This window comes from Carcharodon carcharias, chromosome 12, assembly GCF_017639515.1.
Source record: "Carcharodon carcharias isolate sCarCar2 chromosome 12, sCarCar2.pri, whole genome shotgun sequence".
Taxonomy (NCBI): Eukaryota; Metazoa; Chordata; class Chondrichthyes; order Lamniformes; family Lamnidae; genus Carcharodon; species Carcharodon carcharias.
The window spans coordinates 98,179,324-98,206,219 of NC_054478.1; the positions used below are offsets into that span (position 1 = coordinate 98,179,324).

The window sequence follows — 26,896 nt, forward strand, 5'->3', positions numbered from 1 at the left end:
AGGTGAAGAACATCCTGGAGGACAATGGTGGGTGTTCCTCCCATGCATACATGCCTGTGAATGAATACATTGCTCTTTGACAAGAGTGATGACAGCCATGTGCAAAAAGCCTTGCACCCATGTTATTCCTCCCCCGTTGCCCTCGGATTTTATAGAGAGATCTTTGTTTTGTCTTAATAGAAGGATTAACCACATGAGCATGACCATTCCCCCGGGAAGGTGGAGGTTTGCAGTCGTGAGTTGGTTGCCATTCACCAGCCAGGCCCCTTGTAGGCATCCACACCTCTCTGTCCCTTCAACCCTACCTCTGTCTGCTGCCAATGGCAATTTACACCATCTTGCTGGGATCTCAATGTTATGAGAGTCCTCTCAGCCAGACCTGTTGCCATATGGTCTACATGTGCAACAAGACCTGGGTGACCTCGTACACCAGTCGCTGAAGGTAAGCGTGCAGGTGCAGCAGGCAGCTAAGAAGGCAAATGGTATGTTGGCTTTCATAGCGAGAGGATTCAAAAACAGGAGCAGGAATGTCTTGCTGCAATTGCACAGGGCCTTGGTGAGACCGCACCTGGAATATTGTTTGCAGTTTTGGTCTCCTTATCAGAGGAAGGTTGTTCTTGCTATGGAGGGAGTACAGCGAAGGTTTACCAGACTGATTCCTGGGATGGCGGGACTGACATATGAGGAGAGATTGAGTTGGTTAGGATTATATTCGCTAGAGTTCAGAAGAATGAGGAGGAATCTCATAGAGACCTATAAAGTTCTAACAGGACTAGACAGGGTAGAGGCAGGAAGGATGTTCCCGATGGTGGGAGAGCCCAGAACCAGGGGCCACAGTCTAAGAATATGGGGTAGACCATTTAGGACTGAGATGAGGAGACATTTCTTCACCCAGGGAGTGGTGAGCCTGTGGAATTCGCTGCCACAGAAAGTAGTTGAGGCCAAAACATTGTATGTTTTCAAGAAGGAGTTAGATATAGCTCTTGGGACGAAAGGGATCAAAGGATATGGGGAGAAAGCAGGAGCAGGCTATTGAGTTGGATGTTCAGCCATGATCATAATGAATGGCGGAACAGGCTCGAAGGACTAAATGGCCTACTCCTGCTCCTATTTTCTATGTTTCTATCAAGTGCATCTCCTTTCAGACCTGCTGCACCACCTTTTACACTTCACCTGTCACCCAACAACTTTCCCCGATCACCATTGACTCCCCTAATGTAACCTTTACCCCCTGCTCTGTAGCCCTTGAACATTCCCACCATTACCCTGGGCCCCATCACCATCCACTTCCATCTGCCTTCCCTCCTTTTGGAGTCAACACCCATTACCATGCCCATGTCCATCTTGACCCTGCCCACTCCCGTTATCCATGCCACCTTTCTTGTCCCCCTCAATGACCCTCCAGGTGAGAACCACATCTGCCAAATACACATCCTGACTCTCCTACCAATACTATCCTCAGTTCTCCCACCAGGATTCCACCATAGACTGAATGGACCCCACCCTATAAAACACTCTGCCCCCTTTCCCTGGACACCACACCCTCCTTCCAGCCCATTTCGTGATTTCTACACCCACTTCATGCCTTCAACACCCCCTTACAGATTTCCACCCCCACTTCGTGTCTTCAACACCTCCTTCACAGACTTCCATCAACCCTTAATGCCCTGAACCACCCCTTACAGACTTCCAGCCCCTACTTTGTGCCCTGAAAGCACCCCTACCCTTCCTGTGTGTACCATCTCCTGCTTGACTGCAGATACCCAAGAGCAGCCATCAGGAATGGTGCCAGCAGCTTCAAGTGCTGGGTAAGTCCTTGAAGTCTTCCTCGCCGGGCGCACGCCACTTATATTAGGTCATGAAAAAGAACGGTATAAATTCCTGCTAATGGGGTGGAAAATTTAACAGTGGATCAAGATTCTGGGGTTTTAATGAGCATTCATGAGCATTCATGTAAAAAGTGTTCCTGATGGGAAAGTCGACCTGCCATGAAAGATGGGAGAGCAAGATTGCAACCTCATTTCCTGATGTCGGGAAACCAATTTTTTGAATCTCACCATATTTTACATTCCCGCCCACCACAATTCCCGCCAGTGGTGGGAGGGGACGATTCCACCCATTTGGAAAATACTCTGTTTTCACCCAACACTTTACATTAACAGCATGGTTGAGATCTGTAACTTATATGAATAGTGGAGGTGTGAATTTGTATCATAGTGATGCATTGCGCAGCATCCTCCGCAGAGTTTTTGATACATTTGCAAAAGCTTTAAGAGAGAAAGAACCTGAGAAACATCAGTCACAAGAATTGTATTTCCCAAAGTAAACTCCTGGCTTTTTATTATTTCCTATCCACTTCACTGATAAAAGATGGTTCAATTGAGGAACGTTATAATTGGGTTGTGGAGAACAATTGGGGAAATGACATACATCTAAGGAAAATTAATTGATAGTAACAATTCCCCAAAATTTCCTTTTTCTTTTAATAATTTTTCAAGAGGTTTCCCAGGTACAGTTTTTCATGGTGTCATAGTCCTTATGTTCAGTAACCAATTTTCACTATAAATAGAAAAACTGTAAATGCTGGAAATTTGATATATAAATAGAAAATGGCTGGTTAGTTAGCATCTAAAAGAGAAAAAAAACATTAATTTGTCTTTCAATTACTCATAAACCTGTGGCAGTTTTTTATAGCTGATTTTAATTTATATTGGTAGTTTTTCGACTATGCTATTGACAGTTTAGTTAAATAATTTAGAATTTGTGATAAGGCTGAGAAGAGCCCTAACCGTTACATGTGCAATTATTATGTAGAAGTTCTGCAGGGTTTTGCTTCGGTTGCTTTGGCTGAAGTTGCTCGTGAACACAAGTCGAACCAAGATGCGATTGTAGCTGAAGGGGCAGTTATGCCTCTGATACGCATTCTCAGTGGACGGAAAATCAGGATGCAGATGAAAGCAATAACAGCAGTGGAGGTGTTAGCTGACAGAAATGCTGCTATACAAAAAGAATTTCTAGAAATGTCTGCTGATAAACACATTTTGAAGCTTCTCAAGGTATTTTATAAACTTAAGTTTATGTATGACATAATTTCAGTAAATGTCATTAATTTCACCATTTATCAACACGCTGGGCAATGTGCACCATCAGCTGATCCTGAAAAATAGAAAAGGTTGAAGACATGTTGGGAGAGAAATTAGTTCATGTAACATTCCTCATTGATATTTGTTGTGATGGTGGCAGAGTTCGTACTGTTGTTCCACAGACACATCTTGGGTAGAAACTTTAAGTTTACTTACAAGGTACTCAGCAGCAACTACATGCATGCTTTCACCTCCAATTCTATCTCATACTGACCACTGAGATAGCCCGCGCTACTCCCCTATTAGGTACTAAAGATCATGTGATCTTCCTTAACAGCATTATTCATAAAGGCATAATGCACACTAAATAAAACCATAATTATACATCCCTCCCCCTTTACACAGATATACATATATTTACAAATACATATTTCTTAAGATAACAAATTATTTACACTAAGTAGGGAATTTACAAGTTCAGTCTTCAGGTGGTTTCCTAATGGGCGTAGAACGTCTCAGCTCTACAACTTCCTGTCAGGAACCTTCTTTTCCAGAGATGCCTGAATATCAGGTGCTTCGGTGGGCATCTGCAGTTCTATATCCTCAACTCTTACAGGAACATCAGACATGTCTGCCCTGGGTTGAGTACTCACAACAGGAAATGCTGACCTGGTCATGAACACTTGTGGAATCAATTTTTGGTAATCTATTTCTCTCTGCCTTAAATGGTCCACATGTCTCCGTATGATCCGGACTTCCACCTTCACATGACAAGATAGAGGTCCAATCACTACACTTATTTCACCCTGTAACCACTTTGGGCCTTCTCCGAAGTTTTTCACATATACCATCTCTCCCACAGTAAATTTCCTCTCACAAATATGCCAGTCGTGTCTAGTTTTCTGGCTTCCCTGACTTCTTTCCACCTTCCCCCCCCTAAATTCGACATTATTACGCTCAATCTCATCCTAAATTGGTGTTTCAACAACTCCGCAGTTGTGACACCTGTTGTGTGAAGGGTGGTCCTATAATGGAAAAGTAAGCGTGCTAGCTTGGTTGCTAAGGAATCTCCAGTTAGTTTTTTCATGCCTGCCTTGAACATTTGAACTGCCCTTTCAGCCAGTCCATTTGAGGAAAGGTGGCACAGTGAAGTTTTTACATGAGTGGTACATTGAGGCTGTTAAACCGTTGAAACTCAGCACTCGTAAATGTCGTGCTGTTATCAGAAACGACTACTTCTGGTAGTCCGTGAATGGCAAAACTTTGACATAGCTTCTCAATTGTAGCAGTCGACATTGGTGACTTCACCTCATATATGCCCATCCATTTTGAATGGGCTTCGAAAATGAGCAGAAACGTTGTTCCCAAGAAACATCCCACATAGATAATGTGTAACCTCACCCAGTCTACCTAGCCTTTCCCAAGGGTGTAATGGAGCTGTCGATGGCAACTTTTGCAGTTGCTGACATTACACACAATTCTTCTCTAAACTCTCTATTTCACCATCCATCCCAGGCCACCACAGGTAGCTGCGTGCTTCATTCAGGAACTTCCCGGATGTGCGCTGTGTAGTTCGATTAAAAGTGACTCCTGTCCTTTTGGAGGTACTATCACTCATGCTTCCCACAATAAGATACCATCCTGGCTGGCTATTTCCTGTCTTTTGCTGAAGTATGGTTTCATTTCATCAGATACGGGCTCTTGTGACCAACCATGAAGTATTTGTTCTCATACTTGAGATAGGATTGGATACCGACTTGTCCAGTCTCTGATCTGTCAAGCACATACCAGCGAGGAATCTAAGAAATTTAACAATAAAACAAGTTCCTTTGGGACTAGGACATCCTCATAATTTTCTTATAAAGGCAAACAACTAAGTGCATCGGCGTTTGCGATTTGACGTCCAGGCCTATGAATGAAAGTGTATTTGTATACTGCCACTATTAAAGAAAATCATTGTATTCTTGCTGAGGCTATGGATGGTATAGCCATGTCCTCACTGAACAATCCTAGCAATGGTTTGTGGTCTGAAATGATCATAAAATTGCAGCCATGTATGTACTAGTGAGATTTCTTCACGCCAAAGATAATTGACAGGCCTTTTTCTATCTGCGAGTATCGCTTTTCTGCTGTGGTGGGCGTTCTTGATACGTAACTTATAGGCCATTCCGTGCCATCGTCTATCCGATGAGAGAGCACTGCTCCCATTCTGTAAGGAGATGTGTCACATGTCAGCACCAATTCTTTCATCTGATCAAAAAACACTAATAGGTTGGACGAGTGTAACAACTGCTTCACCTTTATGAAAGCTTCTTTCTGGGGTCCCTCCCAAGACCAACGTTGGTTCTTTTTGAGTAGAGAATGCAGAGGGGCCAGCACTGTCTGCAAATTGGGTAAGAACTGCCCATAATAGTTGATCATTCCGAGGAATGATTTGAGCTCTGAGGTGTTCTTTGGTGCAGGTGGCTGTCTTATGGTCCTCACTTTCTCCTCTATTAGGTGGAGACCCCGTGAATCCACCCGATGACCCAAATAGATTACCTCTGTCACTTGGAACATGCATTTTTCTTTTTTTAAATACACTCCAGCCTGCAAGATATGTTTTAAGACTTCTTTTAAGTTTGCCAAATGCTCTTTTTCAGTGAGTTCTGTCACCGATAAATAGGCTATAACCTGGGGCGGTCCCAGCAGTAAGTTTTCCACGGTTCTCTGGAAGATGGCACAAGCTGAGGAGACACCAAAAGACAATCAAGTATATTGGTACAACTCTTTGAGTACTAATTGTGGCAAATTCCTGGGAGGCATTATCTAACTCTAGCGGTTGATAAGCATGACTCATATCGAGTAGGTGTTCAAGTAGGTGGTTCCACCTGCCAGCTTGGCATACAGGTCTTTGATTCTTGGATTGGGGTGCCTGTCAAGCTTTGCTACTTTATTAACCATCAATTTGTAGTCTCCACAAATTCGGATGCTTTGGTCGGGTTTAAGGACATTGACTATGGGCACTGCCAATTCTGAGAACTGTACAGGTTATAATGCCCATTTTCTCTAGTCTTCCATGGCGTCCATAAGTCTCGGGGGCTGCAGTCTTCTGGCCTTTCAGGGCCAAGTTTTCTTTGCTGCAATCCTAGGCTGGAAGCACTGAATGCAGCTGCACTTTAAATGTGGTGTCTAGCGTGATGAAGCAGTAAGGTGATGGCATGATAGGCAAATGAGACCCTGCCCACCATGGAAACAGCGTGTTTCCTGGGAATGCATAAGTAATGCAGCAGGTTTGAGATGATACAATGTGAAAACCTGCCAACGCGGCCAGCGGGTAAAACGTCATTTTTACCCGCCCGCTACCAAACTTTGTGCAAATCTGGGATGATTCCGCTCTGGGGTCAAACAAGGCTGTGCCATTGCATCAACTCTCTTCTCCATTTTCCTTGCTGCAATACTGCCACTCCTCATCAGCAAATTGCCCTCAGGTATGGAGATAATCTACAAAATAAACAGGAAACTGTTCAACCTACACCATCTTCAATCTAAAACCAAATCCACTCCAACCTCAGCCATAGAGCTTTAGTATATAGATGACACTTGTGTGTGTGTTTACTCAGAAACGGAATGATTGCAGCTGCAACACCACTCAAGAACCTTGACACTGCCCAGGAGCACTTGTTTGTCAGCCTGTCTACCAACCCAAACATTCACGCCTTCTACCGCACTGTGGCTACAGTGTGTACTATCTACAGGGTGCATCGCTGAGGCTCTCAAACTCGTGACCTCCACCACCAAGAAGGACAGGTGTAGTAGTTGCATTGGATCACTTTCAAGTTCTCCTAGGTTTGGGCATATATCACCGTTCCTTCATGGATGCTGGATCAAAACCCTGTAACAACAACAAGGGCCCCAAATTGCCTTGATATAACACCTTAAATGCCCAAGGTGCTTCACAGGAAGCATACCTAACAAAATCTGACATCAAATACGTAAGGAGACAATAGGAAAGATGAGAGTTAAATTTTCAGGAGCATTAAATTTAAGGAGCAGAGATGTATAGAGAGGTGGGGATGTTTTGCAAAGAAGTTACAGAGCTTGGGGCCTAGGCAGCTGAAAGCACAGCAACCAGTGGTGCTGTGATTAAAATGAATTATGCACAAGAGGCCAGAATTGAAGGAGTGCAGGGAGCTAACATCTAAAGAAATAGTTATAGGAGTAGGCCATACTCCTGTCGAGCCTCTCCCACCATTCACTTTGATCATGGCTGATCCGAAGCTTCAACCCCATTTTTCCATCTCCCCCCACACCCCCAAATCCCTTGGTTCATTGAGAGACTAAAGAACTTCTGTTTCAGTCTTAAATATATTAATGATGGAACACCCACAATCCTCTGGGATAGAGAATTCTTAAGATTCACAACCCTTTGAAGAAATTCTCCCTCCCCTCAGTCCGAAATGATCATCCACTTATCATGACACAGAGCCCCAGTGTTCTACATCCCATAGCCAGGGGAAACAACCTCAGTGTTTACCCTGTTAAGCTCCTTCAGAATCTTGAGTGTTTTACTGAGATCACCTCTCATTCTACGCAAGTCCAGAGAATATAGACCCAATTTACACAGCCGGTCATCATAGGACAAGCCTCTCCTCCAGGGACCAATCTAGTGAACTTTCTCTGTACTGCCTCTAATGCACAAACTGTCACAGGTGTGGTTTCTCCAAAGCCCAGTACAATTGTAGCAAGAGAATTTTTTTATTCTTGTATTCCAATCTGCTTGAATAAAGGCCAACATGCAAATAGCCTTGCTAATTGCTTGCTCTACTACACGCTAACTGTCTGCATTTCTTGTATGCGAACAGTCAAGTCCCTTTGAACATCAACTTAGATACTTTACTCTCTAAGTCATTAATGTAGATTGGAAATAGCTCCCAGCACTGATCTTTATGGCACTCCGTTAGTCGCAGCCATCCAACTGGAAAATGCCCCATTTATCTCTATCTTTTGCTTTCTGTCCATTAACCAATTCTCTATCAATGCTAACATATTAACCCCAACTCCATGAGCTCCTGCATATTAACCTTTTGTGAGGCACCTTATCAAATCCCTTTTGGAAATCTGAATATACTGCATCCACTGGTTCCCCTTTATCTATACTGCTAATTACATACTCAAAGAACTCAAATAAATTTGTGGAACAGACTCTTGGAAGAATCTTCTGTTCGGCAAGCAGGGGCGAGGCCCACTCATTTAGATTTTCAGTTCAAGTTGGCTGCGCGCTGGCCGAACTGTCAAAGGCCTATTAAGGCCTGTTAAAATTAATTAAAATAGTTAAATGAGCTGCCCATCCAACCTTAAGGTTGGTGGGCAGGCGAAGAGCCCAGGCAGCCTTTGCATTTTTCATGAAACCTCATCCACGGGCAGGATGAGGTTTCATGAAGTTTTTATAAATTAAATAAAGTTTTCAATTAATGTTCCTTGACATGTCCCAGATCACATCACATGGGGGGACATGTCTTATAATATATTCCTTTCTGTATTTAGCTTTTAAAAACTTTAACTAATCTCCCTGAGGCATCTCTGCGCGTCAGGGAGATTTCTGTGCTCTTTCACACACATGCGCGAAAGAGCGCAGGTCCCAACTCAGGGAATCCCACCCCCCCAACCTCCCCACCACCCGCACAGGAAGCGCACAGCACTTCCAGGTGTGTGGCACGATAGGCAGGCCTTAATTGGCCTGTCCACCTAAAATGGCAGCGTGGACCCAATTGGGGGGTGCAGATCGAGTTCACGCCCAATCCCACCTGCCCCTGCACCCCCCCCCCACCTCCGATGGGCAGAAAACTCTGTCCTTGTAAAACCATAGAGATAAAAGCAAAATACTGCGGATGCTGGAAATCTGAAATGAGCAGAAAATGCTTCAAGAGCTTCTTCTGAAGAAGGATCATATGGATTTGAAATGTTAACTCTGTTTCTCTCTCCACAGATGCTGCTAGTCCTGCTGACTTTTTCCAGAATTTTCTGTCTTTGTCCTTGTAAAATCATGTTGACTTTGGGCGGAATCGTCCCAGATTTGCACTAAGTGCAGTAGCAGGCGAGAAGAAGAAGGTTTTACCCTCCAGCCACAATGGCAGCTTTCCACACCACACCGCCCCAATCCCACCTCATTAATCATACATTCCTGGGAAACATGCCGGGTCACTGGAGGTTGGCCTCTCATTCACCTGCCATATGGTCACCTCACCGCTTCCTCATGCCAGGTGCCATGTTTAAAGTGCAGCCACGCACACACTTCTCAGCGCTTCCAGCCCAGGTCTGCTGCACAGAAGACACAGCCCATAAGGCAAGAATACTGCAGCCCTTTGATTTAGTGACACATCCCTGGAATGCATTTCGGATACTGTGAAGGCCTGCTGTGATGTTCTATACCCCTGCTCTGGCCACAGGAGGGCCAGAAACAACACCAATCCAGCTTGGGGGGCAGTGGCAGCAGTGGCCAAACAATATTGCCACCCAGTGTTGAAAGAGGATGAATGATCTCCTCTGTTCCACCAGGGTAAGCCATTCTTCTCATCACTCTCAACTCAGACACTCACAAACCCATCACACATCCACAGGGATCTCACTCACTGCCAGTTAAAGGATCATCACCATTCACTCTCTCACACACACCTTCATTGTCCTCATCCCATCCATGGGACCACTCACCATCCACACATGCCAGCATACTTATCATCTAACCTGACAGGCTTCCTGTTTACACTCTCTCCATCTGTATTCATGCAAGACAAGCTGGCACTCAACAAGAGGGACAAGTCGCACACTGGTGAAGGAATACCAAACATCAAGGTCCTCACAGATTTTGAAAATAGAGTCATACAACTGGTCCGCAATGATCTGGACCGGTCCTGTGCTTTTGGTGAGCTCAGTGGTGCTCAGCCAAGTGAAGACTGCCACTGCCATGCACTAATTATCCCTCCTTGCTTTCACATCTAGGAAATAGCCAAGGGAGCCCACAACCCAGGTCCTCAACTTAAGCCCTGAAGACACCTCAGAAGAGGAATTTGCTGAAGCCCTAATAAGAAGGAGGCTATTCAGCCCCCCATATCTGTGCTGGCTCTCTCAAGAGCAATTCACCTCATGCCACTCCCCTAACTTTTTAAATCTTCATGGGATGTGGACATCGCTGGCTAGGCTAGCATTTATTGCCCATCCCTAATTTCCCTTGACAAGGTGGTGGTGAGCTGCCTTCCTGAACCGCTGCAGTCCATGTGGTATAGGTACACCCATAGTGCTGTTAGGGAAGGAGTTCCAGGAGTTTGACCCAGTGACAGTGAAGGAATGGCGATATAGTTCCAAGTCAGGATGGTGTGTGGCTGAGAGGGGAACTTGCAGGCGGTGGTGTTCCTTTGCATCTGCAGACCTTGTCCTTCTAGGTGGTAGAGGTTGCAGGTTTGGAATGTGCTGCTGAAGGACCCTTGGTGAGTTGCTGCAGTGCAACTTTTAGATGGTACACTCTGCTGCCGCTATGAGTTGATGATGAAGGGAGTGAATGTTGAAGGTAGTGTTTGGGGTGCCAATCAAGCAGGCTGCTTTGTCCTGGATGGTGTCAAGCTCCTTGACTGTTTTTGGAGCTGCACTCATCCAGGCAAGTGGAGGGTATTCCATCACGCCTCTGACTTGTGCCTTGTAGATGATGGACAGGTTTTGGGGAGTCAAGAAGTGAGTTACTCACCTCAGAATTCCCAGCCTCTAACCTGGTCTTGTAGTCACAGTATGTATATGGCTTGTCCAGTTCAGTTTCTGATCAATGGTAACACCCAGGATGTTGATAATGGGGAAGCAGATTCAAACGAGGCATTCAAGAGGGCAATGGATGATTATTTAAATAGTAACAATGTGCAAGGGTATGGGGAAAAAGCAGGAGAATGGCACTAAGTCATGATGATTATTTGGAAAGCCAGTGCAGACACGATGGGCTGAATGGCCTCCTTCTGTGCTGTAACAATTCCGTGATTCTTAGCGCCTTTTTACTATTTATATGCTTTCGGAAGACATTTGGATTTGCATTTATGTTAGCTGCCAGTCTCTTCCCATACTCTCTGCTCTGCTTATTTGCTTTCTCAATTCCTGTCTGGGCATTCTAGATTCAGCCTGGTTTTCAACTGATGAGATGCATCCAAGGATGTATCCCCTGCCTGTACAGTCCACTATGACTACCAAATTCCTCTTCATTCTCCGGATTTGAATGGCTTCCTTCACCAAGGTCACTTTGCTCGTCCCCCCAGCAGTCCTTGTTCTCATCCACACAGGTGGCAAACACCTCATACCTGTTGGTCAAAGTCAAAGGCTGAGACTCCTCCACCACTATATGCTGCATCCCCATACCTGCCTGACTCACAATCACAGCCTCCTGTCCCTTACAATTGATCAACTCTAAAGTTCTACCTAACCTAAGGGTTGTGACTGCCTCTTGGAACCAAGTGTCTAACTCCGCTCTCCTTGATGCCCACAATGTCTGCACCTCAGACTTCAACTCAGTTCCGAGCCAAAGTTGCTCAAGCTGTAGACACTTACCGCAGATATGCTTTTGTACACCATGTCATGGCACACCATGCCTGGGTAACCTTATCTACTTAATTAGTCAATTAGTTATTAATTTAGTTATTGTAATAGCAAGTTACGGTCTCCTAGCTTACAGTCAAAAGAGCAACGCTCACCAGCCACTGGAGGCTGAAGAAAAATGTAAAAGGGAGCATCTCCTTCAACTCTGCACGGAATTCCATCTGCACTTTTATATCTTGGGTAAATGAGTTTGTTGACCTTCCTACGTTCTCACCAATTGCTGCTTGCAATCAATAACGGGGAGAGACTGATGTAAGAATAAATAGTGATGATTTATTGAGACATAGGGCAGAGCACCAAATCATATGTGCTCACTCAGAAACCTCCAGAACTAGACTCCAGTTGCCCACACTGTACAGTGATTTGTCAGTGCTGCCACATGATCAGTACACTTGCATTCTCTTAAAGGGATAGAGTACCTCACTTTACCACATCCCTCTACCTTAAAAGAACAGCTAACAAGCTTAAAACACATAAACTATTTACACAATAACTATTTACAGGTCAAGTCTCTCAGGAGGTCTTCTTTGATGGGTCGAGCGTTGTAGCCTAACAACCTCAGCTGGTGTATCCAAGACCTCCTTTTCAAGGGACAGTTGTCCATTTGGTTCCTCGGTGGATTTTGGCAGGTTTGTCTCCCTGACCACCTCGTGTCCCACAGGCCCCACCGGCGCTTCCAAATCATGTGATCTATCCTCTACATGCAGCACAAACTCAAGCATAGATGAAGACTGCATTTCTTCTTGTGGGACTGGTGTTCTTTTGCAGAGATTATCTATGTGTCGTCTAATTATTCGGCCATTTACCGATACATAACTAGAGAGGGGTCCAGTTACTGCACTCGCCTAACAGCCAATTGGGCCCATCTCCAAAGTTCTTCGCAAGGCCTGCATCTCCCACCGTGAAAGTTCTTTCGTGATCATAACCATTGTGCCTGGTCTTCTGTGCCTCTTGGCTTTTCTCCACCCTCCCCTCTAAATTCAGCCAGATAAGGATTAGGCAGGTGAGGAGACGTCTCTTCATTAGTAGTTCTGCAGGGGCAATGCCAGTCATCATGTGTGGCGTGGTCCAGTATACGAACAAGAACTGGGGCAATCTTGTGCTGATGAAATCTCCTTCCATCTTTTACAACCCGGATTTAAATGTTTGGACTGCCCGCTCACCCATGCTGTTCGATGCTGGGTGGTAGGGTAAGGTTTTGATATGGGTAATGCTGTTAAGGGTCGTGAACCTGTGGAAATTCCTGCTGGTAAAAATAATCCCGTTGTCAGACACGAGGACCTCCGGCAACCTATGTACTGCAAAACTCTGCGGCAAATTGTCTATGGTGGCAGCTGATGTGGGTGACTGGACTTCATAGACATCCATCCATTTGGAGTAGGAGTCAATCAGTAAAAAGAACATTGTGCCCAAGAGGGTCCCACATAATTGATGTGGAGGCCACTCAGGCCAACCGCATGGGTGCAACGGAGCTAATTGGGGGAGCCTTTGTACCTGATGGCTTTGAGGACATCTTTTGACCAAGGTTTCTACATCCACTTGCATGCCTGGCCATCACAAATATCTGCGTGCAAGCATTTTCATCCTGCTAATGCCTGGGTGAGCGCAATGTAGCTCAGCTAATGACACCCTTCGGCACTCAGAGGCACAATAACCCTTGCTCCCCAGAGTAATACCTGCTCCAGGTCTTTAGACAATAATGGGTCCCAGCATGTTCACTCACAAATTTGTATGGTCTGAACAGGGGAGGAATCCAGAAAATTTAGCACTAAGACCTGTTCCTGGAGAATCGGAACCTCCCTGTTATTAGGTGGCAGGGGAAGGCGGCTTAGTGCATCGGCATATGCGATTTGGGTTCCCAAACGGTGAACAAAAGTATATTCGTAGGCTGCTAATATTAGTGCCCACCTCTGCATGCGAGCCAATGCAGTAGGTGGTATCGCTTTGTCTCTTCTAAATAACCCCAGTAGGGGCTTGTGGTCTTATAATATGGAAATGGTGACCATGGAGATATCGAAGAAACTTCTGGACCCCAAACGTAATAGATAAGCCCTCCTTTTTCAATCTGGAAATATCGTCACTCTGCAACACTGAGTGTGCGAGATGTATAACCAATGGATCGTTCGGAGCCAACCACCATCCGATGTGAAAGGACAGCCTCTATTCCATAAGGGGACGCATCACATGTTAAAATTAATTCCTTCTTAGAGTCAAAGTGGACCGACAAAGCCGACGAACTTAACAATTGTTTCACTTTCAGGAAGGCATCCTGGTGCGGAGCTTGCCAACTCCATTTCTGGTTCTTCTTAAGGCCATACAATTGAACCAGCACAGTCGAGAGGTTTGGGAGGGATCGGCCATAATAATTTACCATGCCTAAGAAGGTCTTAAGCTCTGTGGTATTCCACAGGGCAGGTGCCTCACAAATGGCCTGAACTTTTATTCCACAGGATGCAGGCCCTGCGCATTGACCTTGTGGCCTAAGTAAACTACCTCCTTAGCTTGGAACAGATACTTCTCTCATTTTAAACGTACCCCCACTTGTGTGAAGCGTTTGAGATCCTCTTCTAGATTTGCTACGTGTTCATTATCAATCAGTCCCATGACCAAGACATCATCCAAGTAAATGATAACATGGGGCAATCCTTGGAGCAAGTTTTCCATTGATCTTTGGAAAATAGCACACGCCGAGGAGACCCCAAAGGGTAGTCATGTGTATTGATACAATCCTCGGTGTGTATTAATGGTGATGATTTCCCTAAAGTCCTTTTCCAACCCTTCCTGTTAGTAGGCATGGCTCATGTCTTTTTTCAAATGTGTGGTGCCCGCTGTCAACTTCAAATACAATCCCTCAATCTTGTGTATCGGGTATCTATCAAGTTTGACCACCTTATTGACAGTTAACTTATAGTCACCACATAAACACAGGCTTTGGTTCAACTTCAGTTCAGGTACGAACGGGTGCCGCCTACTCAGAAAATTACACTGGTTGTAGGATGCCCAATTTTTCTAGTCTGTTCACTTTGGCTTCCACTTTGTCCTGTAGAGCATAAGGGACTGGTCTGGCTCTGGGAGTTGCATTTGGGTCTGCATGGATCTTGATCTGTAACCCTCAAATGCTTCCTAACTCATCGTTGAAAACAGAAGCATACTTTTGCAACAAATCCTGTAAATCTTTTGGTGAAACTTGAAAAATTTCAGCCCATTTCAAATTACTCTTTTCAAGCCAGATGCAGCCTATTAAGCTGGGCCCCTCTCCAGCTACCACTAACAAGGGCAACCTTTCAGATTGATCTCCATACGTCACCGAGACTTGACATAACCCTTTCAGTCTTATTTCTGGGCCCGTGTATGTCCTCAGCTTTGTGTGTGAAACTTCTAACTCCAAAGGATGGGTTCCTTTACTCAGATATCTAAATGTATGCTCTCCAATGGCGGACATTGACACTCCTGTAACAACTTCCATCTTAATGGGTTGTCCTTTAATTGTAATGTCTATTGGATTGGCTTGTTCTACCCACTTTGAGGTTATATAACAAATGGGTGTCTGATTCTATTTCTCCTGGCTCTTCCATGACGCATATTTCACAATTTTTCCTTCTGCCTTTAGTATTGTTTTAGCCTTTATCTGCAGTGCCGTCTTATGTGGCCATAGCGCTGGCAGAAGAAACAATCGACTTGTTTGAGTTGTTGTATGCTCAGTGGAGGCCTCGATGTATTTCTCTCATTCATTTTGTGGGTTTTCATTACAGTAATGTTGTTTCTCATTGGTTTGGAGCTAAAGAGCATTTCCTGCCTTTCCGTGAGTCCGAAGCTCTCGCACGTTTTGTTGCCGGATTGTCCCACTCGACCAGATGGACAAAACCATTTTGTGTATGTTTTATAACTTCGGAATTTCTAACAACACTCTCCATCGTGGTAGCTAGGTCTAATGCCATATTGAAGTCTAGACTAGGTTCGGCTAGCAAACGCTTTTGGATAGTATCATCTCCAATGCCGCATATCAGCTGGTCTCTCACCTTATCACTAAGGGATGTCCTGAATTTGCATTCAGTTAATGCCTTTAAAAGGGCCACGTGGTCAGCTATTGTCTCCTCTGGAAGCCTGTTCCTTGAATTGAACTTGAAGCGCTGAATAGTAACTGAGGGCTTTGCTTTCAAGTGGCTCTGTACAAGTTTTATTAACTTGTTGAGAATCTTCGAGCCTGGGGCGCTAGGTGACATAAGGCTGCAGAGCAGCCTGTACGTTTTGCTCCCACATGAGGACAAAAGAATCACTTTCTTCTTCTCCTTCCCCGCGATGTCGTTAGTGGTAAAAAGAACGCTAGGCATTCAACATACTAGGACCAGATATCTGAAATGAGGTCAAATGGATCGACATACCCGAACTGCAGCATCGTGAACGGCTGCAAGGGGACTGCACTTTCGATAGGCTTTCCAGGTAATGATGAATTTAAGTGTTTGGCTTGCCATAGAGTCGCCCTCTCTCTGGGGTCTCTTATAATTTTCTGTTCATAGCCATTTTTCATGCATTTAACCTTTTAAATGTATTGCCACTTTAAGAGCAGCTGCCTTTTTTAAATTCTGTCTCTGCAGCTGTTGACTTTTCTCTGCTGGGTTTCATGCTCTTTTCAAGTTATCATGGGATCCCCGCGGTTGTGATTCTACACTCAGGGATCTTGCAAGGTTTCCATCAAAGTGGCCACTTTTATGTCTTGGGCAAATGAATTTGTTGGCCAACTGAACTCTAACTACACGCCTTCCTATGTTCTCATCAATTGTTGCTTGCAATCAATAACAAGGAGAGACTGATGTAAGAATAAACAGTGATGGTTTATTGAAACACAGGGCAGAGTACCAGATCATATGTGCTCACTCAGAAACCCCCAGAACTAGACTTACAATTCCCAGTTGCCCGCACTGTACAGTGATTCATCAGTGCTGTCACATGATCAGGACACTTGCATTATCTTAAAGGGACAGGGTACCTCGCTTTACTACATGCAACAACTTCCTGACTTAACACCCAGTTCACGAAGCGCTCTGTCCTTGGATCACTCTGTGCATCCTCGCTCTCAAATCTTGGGGAGTGAGGGCTGATGGAGGTTGTAGAGATAGAGAAGAGCAAGACTGTAAAATGATTTGAAAACAAGGATGAGAACTTTAAAATTGAAGCATTGCCGATGTGGGACAGTGAGCTCAGGAGTGATGGGCAAATGGGATTTATTGCAAGTTAGGACAGAGGCAGGAGAGTTTTGGACGAGCTCCAGTTTCTCGATTGTGAAAGATGGATAGGAACTCCCTGCCCAACAGCATTGTGGGATTACTTTCACCACCTGGACTGAGGTGGTTCAAAAAGAGTGCTTTAGGGCAACCATGGATGAGCAATAAATGCTGGCACTGATAGCAAACCCCATATCCCCAGAATGAATGAAAACAATCTTGCTCCTATATATAGCAATGTTTGAACTGATTAATAAGTTAGCAAAATATGTGTGACAGATTAGTATATTTAATGTCGGAATTTTGTGAAATACTCTGAAGTCTTTGGATGTACAGCATACAGGATGGCACAACCATTGCTATTCTGAAATTATTGCTTCAGGTTTTCGAAATAGAGATCAGAGAGCAAGCAGCAACAGCGTTTTGGGTATTAGCAGGACAGACATTGACTCAACGAAAAAAGATGGCCAAGGAAATTGGTTACAGTTTGGTCATTGATCTTTTATTATCGTCATCTGACAAAATGCACAATGTTGGTGAGTTACCATTTTCTAGTAAGCTTAATCTTTTCACACATTAGAAATTTATTCCTGGTGTTACATTTTCCAATGTAAATTTGCTTTCAGCCTATGCACAGTCATAAAATCACTGAGCACCAATGTGCGGTGCAACAGCATTTAGGATGCAGATTTTACTCTCTATACAAATGAACTCCAAACCTCAGTCCTGTTCACAAGGCAAAGAGATTGAGTCTGCAAGTATTTTCATGGAGTTGACCACAATTTCCATCCTGAAAAGTGTGGGCTGTAATCTCTACACAAAGCCTTGTGTAGAGTTCTTGCCAGCCTCCTCCATGCTTCTTGTCAGTGACTGCAGGCTTTCTGGTAGGCCTGCCATTGAACCAAGCATTTCAGTGTGCAGACCCATCAACATTTTCTGGAGGCTATCCCATCAATGTCCACATTGATGTTCATTGAGCAGAGCTCATGTTCAGCCTCACCTGCACCAGTGACCTAGTATCTGCATTACTCTTGTTCCCAGCCAGGGTCAAAGTATATTTTTTAGAGGGCTGTTCTTGAGATTTTATTTTCAAGGGCTACTTTTGGTTTTCAGGGCCTACTTTTTCATTCTAACTCTTTTATTCGTTGATGCAGTCATGTAGTAACATTACCTTCTGGATTTGTGTTAACATATGGGGTGGGGTTTTTTGTGCCCTCTGTCGAGCATCAAGGCAGGCATGAGCGGACAATATGACAGGAAGGCCGAAAATCAGTTTCATTACATTATGAAACCAGTCTGCAATCAACCAGTCTGCAATCGACTGCTCCACCCGTCAATGGTGGGCTGCATTTCCCATCACTACACTTCGGGAACTTCATTGTAATACACCTGCACATTATTATAAACCCCGCTCACCGGAGTCACCCCCAACCCTGAATTATCCGGGTATCATGCCGATGTGTTTTACAACTGAACGTAAGTGATGTGCACCTGGTGAGCTGCACTTTGCTCATGACTTTGAGGTTTGTTTGCCTCTCTTGCTTCAGGCAGCACTCGCGGTCATCAGCACCAGGCTTCGCAGGCAGAACCACATCACTATTAGGGGGCTCACGGGCAGGTCTCTACTTATGAGACCAGCCGTAAGGCAGAAGTGGCTTGTCAACTGCTGCAGAGCTTTGGATTGCTTGGGGAAGGGGGAGAAGTGACCTTAGGCAAGGGAAGAGACTGCAGGGCCAGGGCATTACTGGGGAATGGGGGTATCCCAGTTTGTGTGTGGGGACACATGTTGATCTGTGTAAGTAGCCTCAAGAGGGTGAGGGCTGAGGTAGACTCCAGAGGAAATGAGTCCAGATGGAGATGTGAAGGTGTGTGAGAGAGAGTGAGTGGTGATGGCCTTTGAGCTGGCAGTGAGTGAGATGCCAGTGAATGTGTGATGTGAGTGTGTGAGTTTAGAGTGATAAGATGGTTGCCTTACCCTGGCGGCACGAATGAGATCATTCACACTCTTTCTGCACTGGATAGCAAAGCTCTTCTGTGCAATGTTGGTACTGACCACCACCTCCCAAGTCAGAGTGATGACACTGATGGGCCTTCTGCAGCCAGAGCTCGGGTAGAGGACATCGTGGCGGGCTCCAACAGTGTATAAAAGGCATCCCAGGGATGCATCGCTGAATCGGGGGGCTGTAATCTTCTTGCCTTTCAGGGCTATGTCTTCTGTGCAGCAGTCCTGTGCTGCAAGCACTGAGAGGTGTGCGCAGAGCTGCACTTTAACTATGGTGCCCGGCATGAGGAAGTGGTGAGGTGATGGCATGGTGGGCAAATGAGAGCCCACCCACAGCATGTTTCCCGACAATACATGATTAATGAAGCAGGTTTGGGATGATACAGTGAGAAAAGCCGCCGTTGCAGCCGGAGGGTAAAACATTCTTTTTCCTGCCCGCTACCACACTTACTGCAAATCTGCAATGATTCCATCCATGGAGTATTTGAATTCAACAGAAGTAGAATTAAAAGAATTCATCAATATCTTCAATAATCATCACCCTTCCATTAAACTTAAAGCCACAACTCACAAGGAAAGCATTAATTTCCTAGACACAATAGCATTTAAATTAGCCCCAAAAAACAACAGGCATAGTTTAGCAACAAAAGTTTTTTTTTCAAAATAACTGACAAGCACTTCTACTCACAAAAAGCCATCACTCTAAATACGGCATCCTGGTGAGGCCACAGCTAATGGCTTTTCATCGCATATGCTCTAAGTTGGAAGATTTTAACCAGACAGTTACTACATTTTTCAATGCATCTCAGATCTCAATCTCAGATTTAAATTTAAGAATTGATCTGGTATTGATATTGATCTAGCATAAAGTGCTGTTCACAGAAGAGACTTTCAAACTACACCTTTTGTGTGTAAGGGTGTTTCCTAATTTCACTGCTGAAAATCTGGTTCTAATTTTTAGATTATGCTCCTTAGTCCTAGACTCCCCTAAATTAATTGATCATTTATCGCATTACATTTCCTTTATTACAACGTGACTACACTTTCGAAGTAATTAATTGACTGGAAAGCACTTTAGGATTCCCTAACATCATAAAAAGCACTTTAAAAATTAAAACATGCATTACTGTTTGGGATCTTAGTATATGCAAAATGATTGCATGTTTGTCTCTAACACGGTCACTGCATCTCAAGTAATTCACAGTATGTGAAACACTTTGAGATCTGATTACACATAAATGCAAATCTTTCTTATGAAATAAAGCTATTCAGTATTAAATTACCCAATTAATACAATGTTCAATACAATAGCATCCACTACGTTTTCTCCCATACAGTGGCTCCTGAAATCATGCAGCCTTAAGCTAGAGATTCCATACATTAATTTTCAAGGAATTCATTACCTCAGTGACTTCAAGTTTACCTAGCTCACAGTTACCTGAGTATTCCTTTGTGGACAGGTTTCAAACTATTCTTTCACCCTTGCAGACTCTCTCACCTCCACAGCCTCTCCCCTTCACAGCTTCTCTCCCTCACAGCCTCACTCCCTCACATCCTTTCCCTTACACATGCTCCCCTTTGAAGCCTCCTGTTTGCAGCCTCTCTCCCGCTCACAGAGTCTCGCACTCACAGCCTCTCTCACTCGCAGCCTCTCTCCCACTCAATGTTTCAACCTTCGCAGCCTCTCTCACCTTTGCAACCTCTCTCCCCATCACAAACCCTCTCTCTTTAACAGCCTCTGTCCATTGCAGACTCAGCCCCTCACAGCATCACCCCCTTCATAGTCTCTCTCACCTTTGTAACCTCTCTCATCTCAGCAGCCCCTCACCTTTGCAGCCTCTCTCCCCTTCGCATCCTCACCCGCTCGCAGCCTCACCTCCTAGCAGCCTCAGTCCCCTCACAGTGCCTCTCCCTTTCGCAGCTTCACCCTCTCACAGCATCTTCCCCTTTACAGCCTTTCTCATCATCGCAGCCTCTCTCCCCTTTGCAACTTCACCCCCTCACAGTGTCTTATCCTTCACAGTCTCTCTCCCCTTCGGAGCCTCTCACTGTTTTGGTTTTGAAATGCAATCATTACTGTGTCCTACTGGCTTGCCATAATCATGTGACCTCAGCCATGTGGGAATGTCTATGGGCAGCCATGTTACATTCAGTTCAATAAAGACATTTGACTGTAGACTTTGTAGTCTTTGAGCTTGTAACATGGGCCTAAATTTTTAGGTCGGCGGCGGGCGCAATCGGCGGGCCCGGGATTGGCCAGGAAATGGACCACTGACCGTAATCAGCCCCCGACCAATTAACGGCCATGAAGCATGTGCTGAGGAGCTCAACACTGCCGGGGTGGGGGCAGGAGAAGGGCGGGCGTGGACATCAACATGGGCATGGGCCATCGCTGAGAGAAAGCTCCCTGAAGGCCGAGAGCTGCCTCGGGGAGCTGAAGACCTGAAAAATCAAAAATAAAGGTTTCAGAAGCTGAAAGAAAGTGTCCATGCATAGTAATGGTAACCTGAAAATTTAGCGACTGAAAATACTTTCCACAGAAATTTATTCATATTTTATTTCATCATGGAAACCTCATCCCACCCGTGGATGAGGTTTGATGTAAAATGTAAAGGCCGCCTGGCCGATTCGCCTGTCGTCAACCATAAGGTTGGACAGGCAACGAAAAATTGCGAACAATTGCACCGTTAATGGGCTTAATTGCCCTCCTAATTGTCGGCGGGCACACTTGCAACATTTTCACATGCCCGCCAACCGAAATATTGCACGAGAGTGGGATGACATCGGGATGCTTGCCTGATGTCATCTCACGCAAATTCATGCTGGATCTGGTCGGATGCACTCCCACCAAGCTAAAATTCTGCCCATGCTGTCAGAAGTGGAGCTGAGATTGTTTTGAAAAACTGGAGCCACAGCTACTAAAAGAGGAGCACTGAAATATTCCAACCTGCTAAAAGCTGCTGGAGAAAAAGACAAGGAAAAGCTAACACAAGCTGAAGTCTGCAAGTAAACACTGGGTGAGACAAAAATGGCTATAAATTTTCTATTCCCAGCGCCTGCCAAAAAGAAAGGAGATATGTGGCAGAACTGGCAATTTATCCACTTGCAATGCAAAACTACGAGATGGCTCAGGTTTGTTAATTAAATCTGTTGCAAATACAAGCAGTAACACTTTTAACACTGTTGGGGAGAGAGTGCTACAAATTGTATTCCACATTAAATCCATCAGAAGGACAGAAAAAACAGACTGCAGAAATTTTGAAAGCCTTGAAGACACACTTTGAACCCCAAGTGAACATCGCTTATGAACGATATGTGTTCAACATTAGGCTCAAGTGAAAAAGTCCATTGATCAGTATGTGACTGCGGTAACACAGCTTGCAGAATCATTTGAATTTGGGCAACTAAAAGTTGATCTAATTCCAGGTAGAATTGTGTTAGGCTAAAGAGATCCGACAGTCAGTGCAAGTCTACTGAGAGATGAGAAACTTACTCTCAAGAAAGCAATAGAAGTGTGCAGAAATGTGGAGGTTGTAAAATGTTAGCTAGAACACATGTTTGGCAGAACAGACCAAGAGATATATTATGCTGAGAGACTTTCCAGGCCAAAAGAGCAGAACAATCATGGACAAAGGGCAGGATGCAAATCCTGCGGAGGACATCATGCAAAGGAAAAGAAGGATTGTCCAGCTTAGGTAAAGCTGTTTTAACTGCAAGAAGCTGAATCATTTTGAACAGAGTGTTTGGCTATAAAGAATCAAAACAAGCCTATACAGTTGGCCTCTGGAGAGATGTCACCTGAAGAGTCTGTTGAAATGCTACACGCCATACAACAGGTGGGTTCTGTCAAGTCTATAGGTGATAAATGATTTGTGACTGTTCGAATAGTGACCGCAGAAGGAAAGCATCAAGGAGACATGGCGTGTCAGTCACTGGTGCATCATGCAACATCATGACCTTCACAGACCTGTGCGAAGTGGCTCAACAAGGTGATCCAAAAATGAAGCCCTTGAAAGTAAGGTTGAGGCTATCCCTATGTGAAAATTTCATTCAATGTGCTCAAAAACTAGCAGCGATCATTTGACATCAAATGTTCTAATTTGAAATGAGTTTGAGCACAGATCAGCTGTGTTTTGCCATCTTTGACATCAAATGGCAAAAGATGCTTGAAGACGTCGAGCGCGCTTGAAGCTATCCAATGCGCCCAAAGCTAGCAAGTACACACAAAGCTAGCAACTGTGCTCAAAGCTATCCAATGCGCTCAAAGCAATCCAGTACGCTCAACAACCTGCATTGAAAAATACAAGGAAATTAATTACTTAAATAATATCTGAATTTATTCTGTTTTTCATTTAGACCAAAAAATCTTTCCACTATACAGTACATGCTTGAGAGCACCCACTAGATCCCTATCAGTTCTTAATTCATTTTAGTCTCAGTCTATAATTCCCACCCACTCAACCCCCAATTTCAGGGTCTAAGCTCCCCCCCACCACTCCCCGCCCAGTCTTAGGGTCTAAACCCTCTTTGCCCCCAGTCGCAGGGTCTAAGCCCTGTTCTCCCCCCATCTCCAAGTCTCGGGGTCTAAATTTTCACTCCACCGCACCCCCCATCTCCCTCCGGTCTCCAAACCCCTACCTCCCCCCACCCTTTGGGTCCCCAAACTCATCCCTCCCTCTCCCTCTTGTCTCCAAACTCTTCCCTGCCCACTCCCTCCAGCCTCCAAACTCTCTCCCCCCCACCTGCCAACTCCAAACTCTTAAGCACTGCTCTCCCTCCAGACTCTTACACCCTCGCACCCTCCAAACTATCACCCCCCTCTCTCTCTCTCAGGGCCTCATGCCCCGCTGTTACCACCAAAGTCCTGGCCTCAGGGCCCTACCAAAATTAAGCTCCAGTTGCGCCGTAATCCAGGCTCCAGGTCTCGCCGTAACCAAGGCTCCAGGTCCTGCCTAACCTAGAGATCCAGGCCACCCCTAACTAGATCAAGGCCGCCCCTTGATCTATTCATCCAGCTCCCAGGAGAGGGAAGGGGGATAGATAGAGAGGGGGAAGGGGAGAGAGAGAGAGTGTGGGGGAAGGGGAAGAGAGAGAGAGAGAGTGTGGGGGAAGGGGAGAGGGAAAGTGTGGGGGAAGGGGAGAGAGAGAGGGGGAAGAAGGAGAGAGAGGCGGGAAGGAGGAGAGGGGTGGAGGAGAAGGGGAAAGGAGAGAGAAAGTGGGAGGGGAAAGGGGAGAGAGGGGTAAGGAGGAAAGGGGAGAGACCGCGGTGGATAGGGAGGAGAGAGAGAAAGGGGTAGGGGGAAAGGGGAGAGAGAGATGGGGGGGAGGAGAAAAGGGAGAGAGGGAGAGGAGGAAGGCACAAATAACTTCCCAGAAATGCTAGGGAACCGAGCATCTATTGACAAGGAGGAATTGGAAGAAATTAGTATTGCTAAAAAAACAGTGCTGAAGAAATTAACGGGTCTGAAAGCTAATAAATCCGCAGGGCCTGATAATCTATTTCCCAGGGTACTAAAGGAGGTGGCCATAGAAATAGTGGATGCATTGGTTGTCATCTTCCAGAATTCTGTAGATTCTGGAACACTCCCAGCAGATTGGAAGGCGGGAAATATTTAAAAAAGGAGGGGGGCTGTGAAATATATGGAATTACAGACCAGTTAGCCTAACACCAGTGGTAGGGAAAATGCTAAAGTCTATTATAAAGGATGTGATAACAAGACACTTAGAAATATCAAAGGGATTAGACAAAGTCAACATAGATTTATAAACCGGAAATCATGTTTGACAAACTTACTGGAGTTTTTTGAGGACACAGCTAGCAGAATAGTTAAGGGAGAACCAGTGGATGTGGTACATTTGGATTTTCAAAAAATTTTTGATGAAGTCCCACTTAAGAGGTTAGTGTGCAAAATTAAAACACGTGGGACTGGGGGTGATATGTTGGCATGGATTGAGAATTGATTAGCAGACAGGAAACAGAATAAATGAGTCTTTTTCAAAATGCCAGGTGGTGACTAGTGGGGTCCACAAGGATCAGTGCTTGGGCCCCAGCTATTCACAATATATATCAATGATTTGGATGAGAGAACCAAATATAATATTTCCAAATTTGCTGACAACACAAAACTAGGCTGGAATGTGAGCTGTGAGGAGGATGTTAAGAGGCTTCAAGGTGATTTAGATAAGTTCAGTGAGTAGGAAAATACATGACAGATGCAGTATAACATGGATAAGTGTGTAGTTATCCACTTCAGTAGGAAAAACATAATGGGCAGAGTATTATTTAAATGGTGATAGATTGGGAAGTTTTGATGTACAAAGGGACCTAGGTGTCTTTGTACACCGATGACTGAAAGCAAACATGCAGGTGCAGCAAGCAGTTAAGAAGGCAAATGGTATGTTGGCCTTCATTGCAAGAGGACTTGACTACAGGAGAAGGGATGTCTTTCTGCACCTATGAAGGGCCTTGGCGAGACCACACTTGGAGTATTATGTGTAATTTTCCTCTCCTTAAAGGATATGCTTGCCATAGAGGGAGTGCAGCGAAGGCTCACCAGACTGATTCCTGGGATGGCAGGATTGTCATATGAGGAGAAATTGGGCCAACTAGGCCCGTATTTACTGGAGTTTAGAAGAATGAGAGGGTATCTCATTGAAACGTATAAAATTCTGACAGGGCTGGACAGACTGGTTGCAGGGAAGATGTTGCCACTGGCTGGGAGGGTCTAGACAAGGGGTCATAATCTCATGACACAGGGCAGTCCATTTAGGACTGAGATGAGGAGAAACTTCTTCACTCAGAGGGTGGTGAACTTGTGGAATTCTCTACCACAGAGGACTGTGAAGGCCAAGCCACTGAATATATTTAAGAAGAAAATGGATAGGTTTCTAGAATCTAGAGGCGTTCAAGGGGTATGGGGAGAGAGTAGGAGCATGAGGTAGAAGATCAGCTATGATCATATTGAATGGTGGAGCAGGCTCAAAAGGCTGAATGACCTACTGCTGCTTCTATTTTTCTATGTTTCTATGAGAGGGAGAAAGGGGGAAAGGGAAGAGAAAGAGGGGGAGGAGAAAGGGGAAATGGGGGAAAGGTGAGAGAGAGAAAGCAGAGGAAGGGGAAAAAGACAGAGAGAGAGGGAAAGAAAGAGAGAGGGGAAGGGCAGAGAGAGACAGATGGGGGAATGGAGAGAGAGAGTGGGGAAAGGGGAGAGGGGGAAGCGGAGGAAGAGAGGGGGAAAGGGAGGAGAGAGAGGCAGGAAAGGGGAGAGAGAGGGGGAGAGAGAGGGGAGGAGGGTGGAGAGTGATGCAGGGGGGAGGAGGGGGAAGAGGGGAGAGAGTGGTGGTCAGGGGGAGAAAGAGATGGAGCGGGAGATGGGGGGGGTGAGGGTATGAGTGGTAGTGGGGGAAAGAGAGATGGAGGGGCCAAGGCAGGAGAGGGGGTGAGGGAGAGGGGTGAAGGGGGTAGAGGGGATTGGGGGAAAGGAAGGGAGGGGGAGAGGCAGACAAGGTCTGTGGAGGAGAGGGGGTGGAGGGGGGAGAGGTGATTGGGAGAGAGGGTAGAGGGAGTTGGGGGAGATGTATAGAGAGGGGGAGAGTGTGGGGGACAGTGAGGTGGATGGGGGAGAGGTGGAGGGGAGAAGTAGGTGGAGGCGGGGGAGGTGGAGGGGAGAAGGAGGTAGGTGGGGAGTGATCAAGGGGAGAAGCAAATAGAGGAGGAGAGGGGGTGAGGGAGGTGGAGGGGGAGAGCTGGAGGGAAGAAGAGGGGTGGAGAAGCGTGAGGTAGAGGGAGGGAGAGGGGGTTTAGGGGAGAGAGAGATGGATGAGCAAAGAAGGGTGAGGGCAGGGGAAGGGGAGAGAACTCCTCTAACTTGGGGGGATGGGGGACTCGAGGGGAAGAAGAAAATTGCTTGGGCAGTGGGGGAGAAAGTTGATCAGAGGTGCGGATGGTGTGGGAGAATATTATTTCAGGAGAGGTGATGGAG

At 45.5% G+C, this 26,896-nt stretch overlaps 1 protein-coding gene across 1 annotated transcript in view; it reads left to right on the forward strand.

The window, feature by feature from the left end:
* Positions 1–26,896, forward strand: part of ankar (ankyrin and armadillo repeat containing) — a 313,107-nt gene that overhangs the window by 218,566 nt on the left and 67,645 nt on the right. The window contains exons 15-16 of the mRNA XM_041200254.1: positions 2,815–3,056; positions 17,295–17,448. Coding sequence (XP_041056188.1) covers positions 2,815–3,056; positions 17,295–17,448 — 396 coding nt within the window. The remainder of the gene's footprint in view (positions 1–2,814; positions 3,057–17,294; positions 17,449–26,896) is intronic.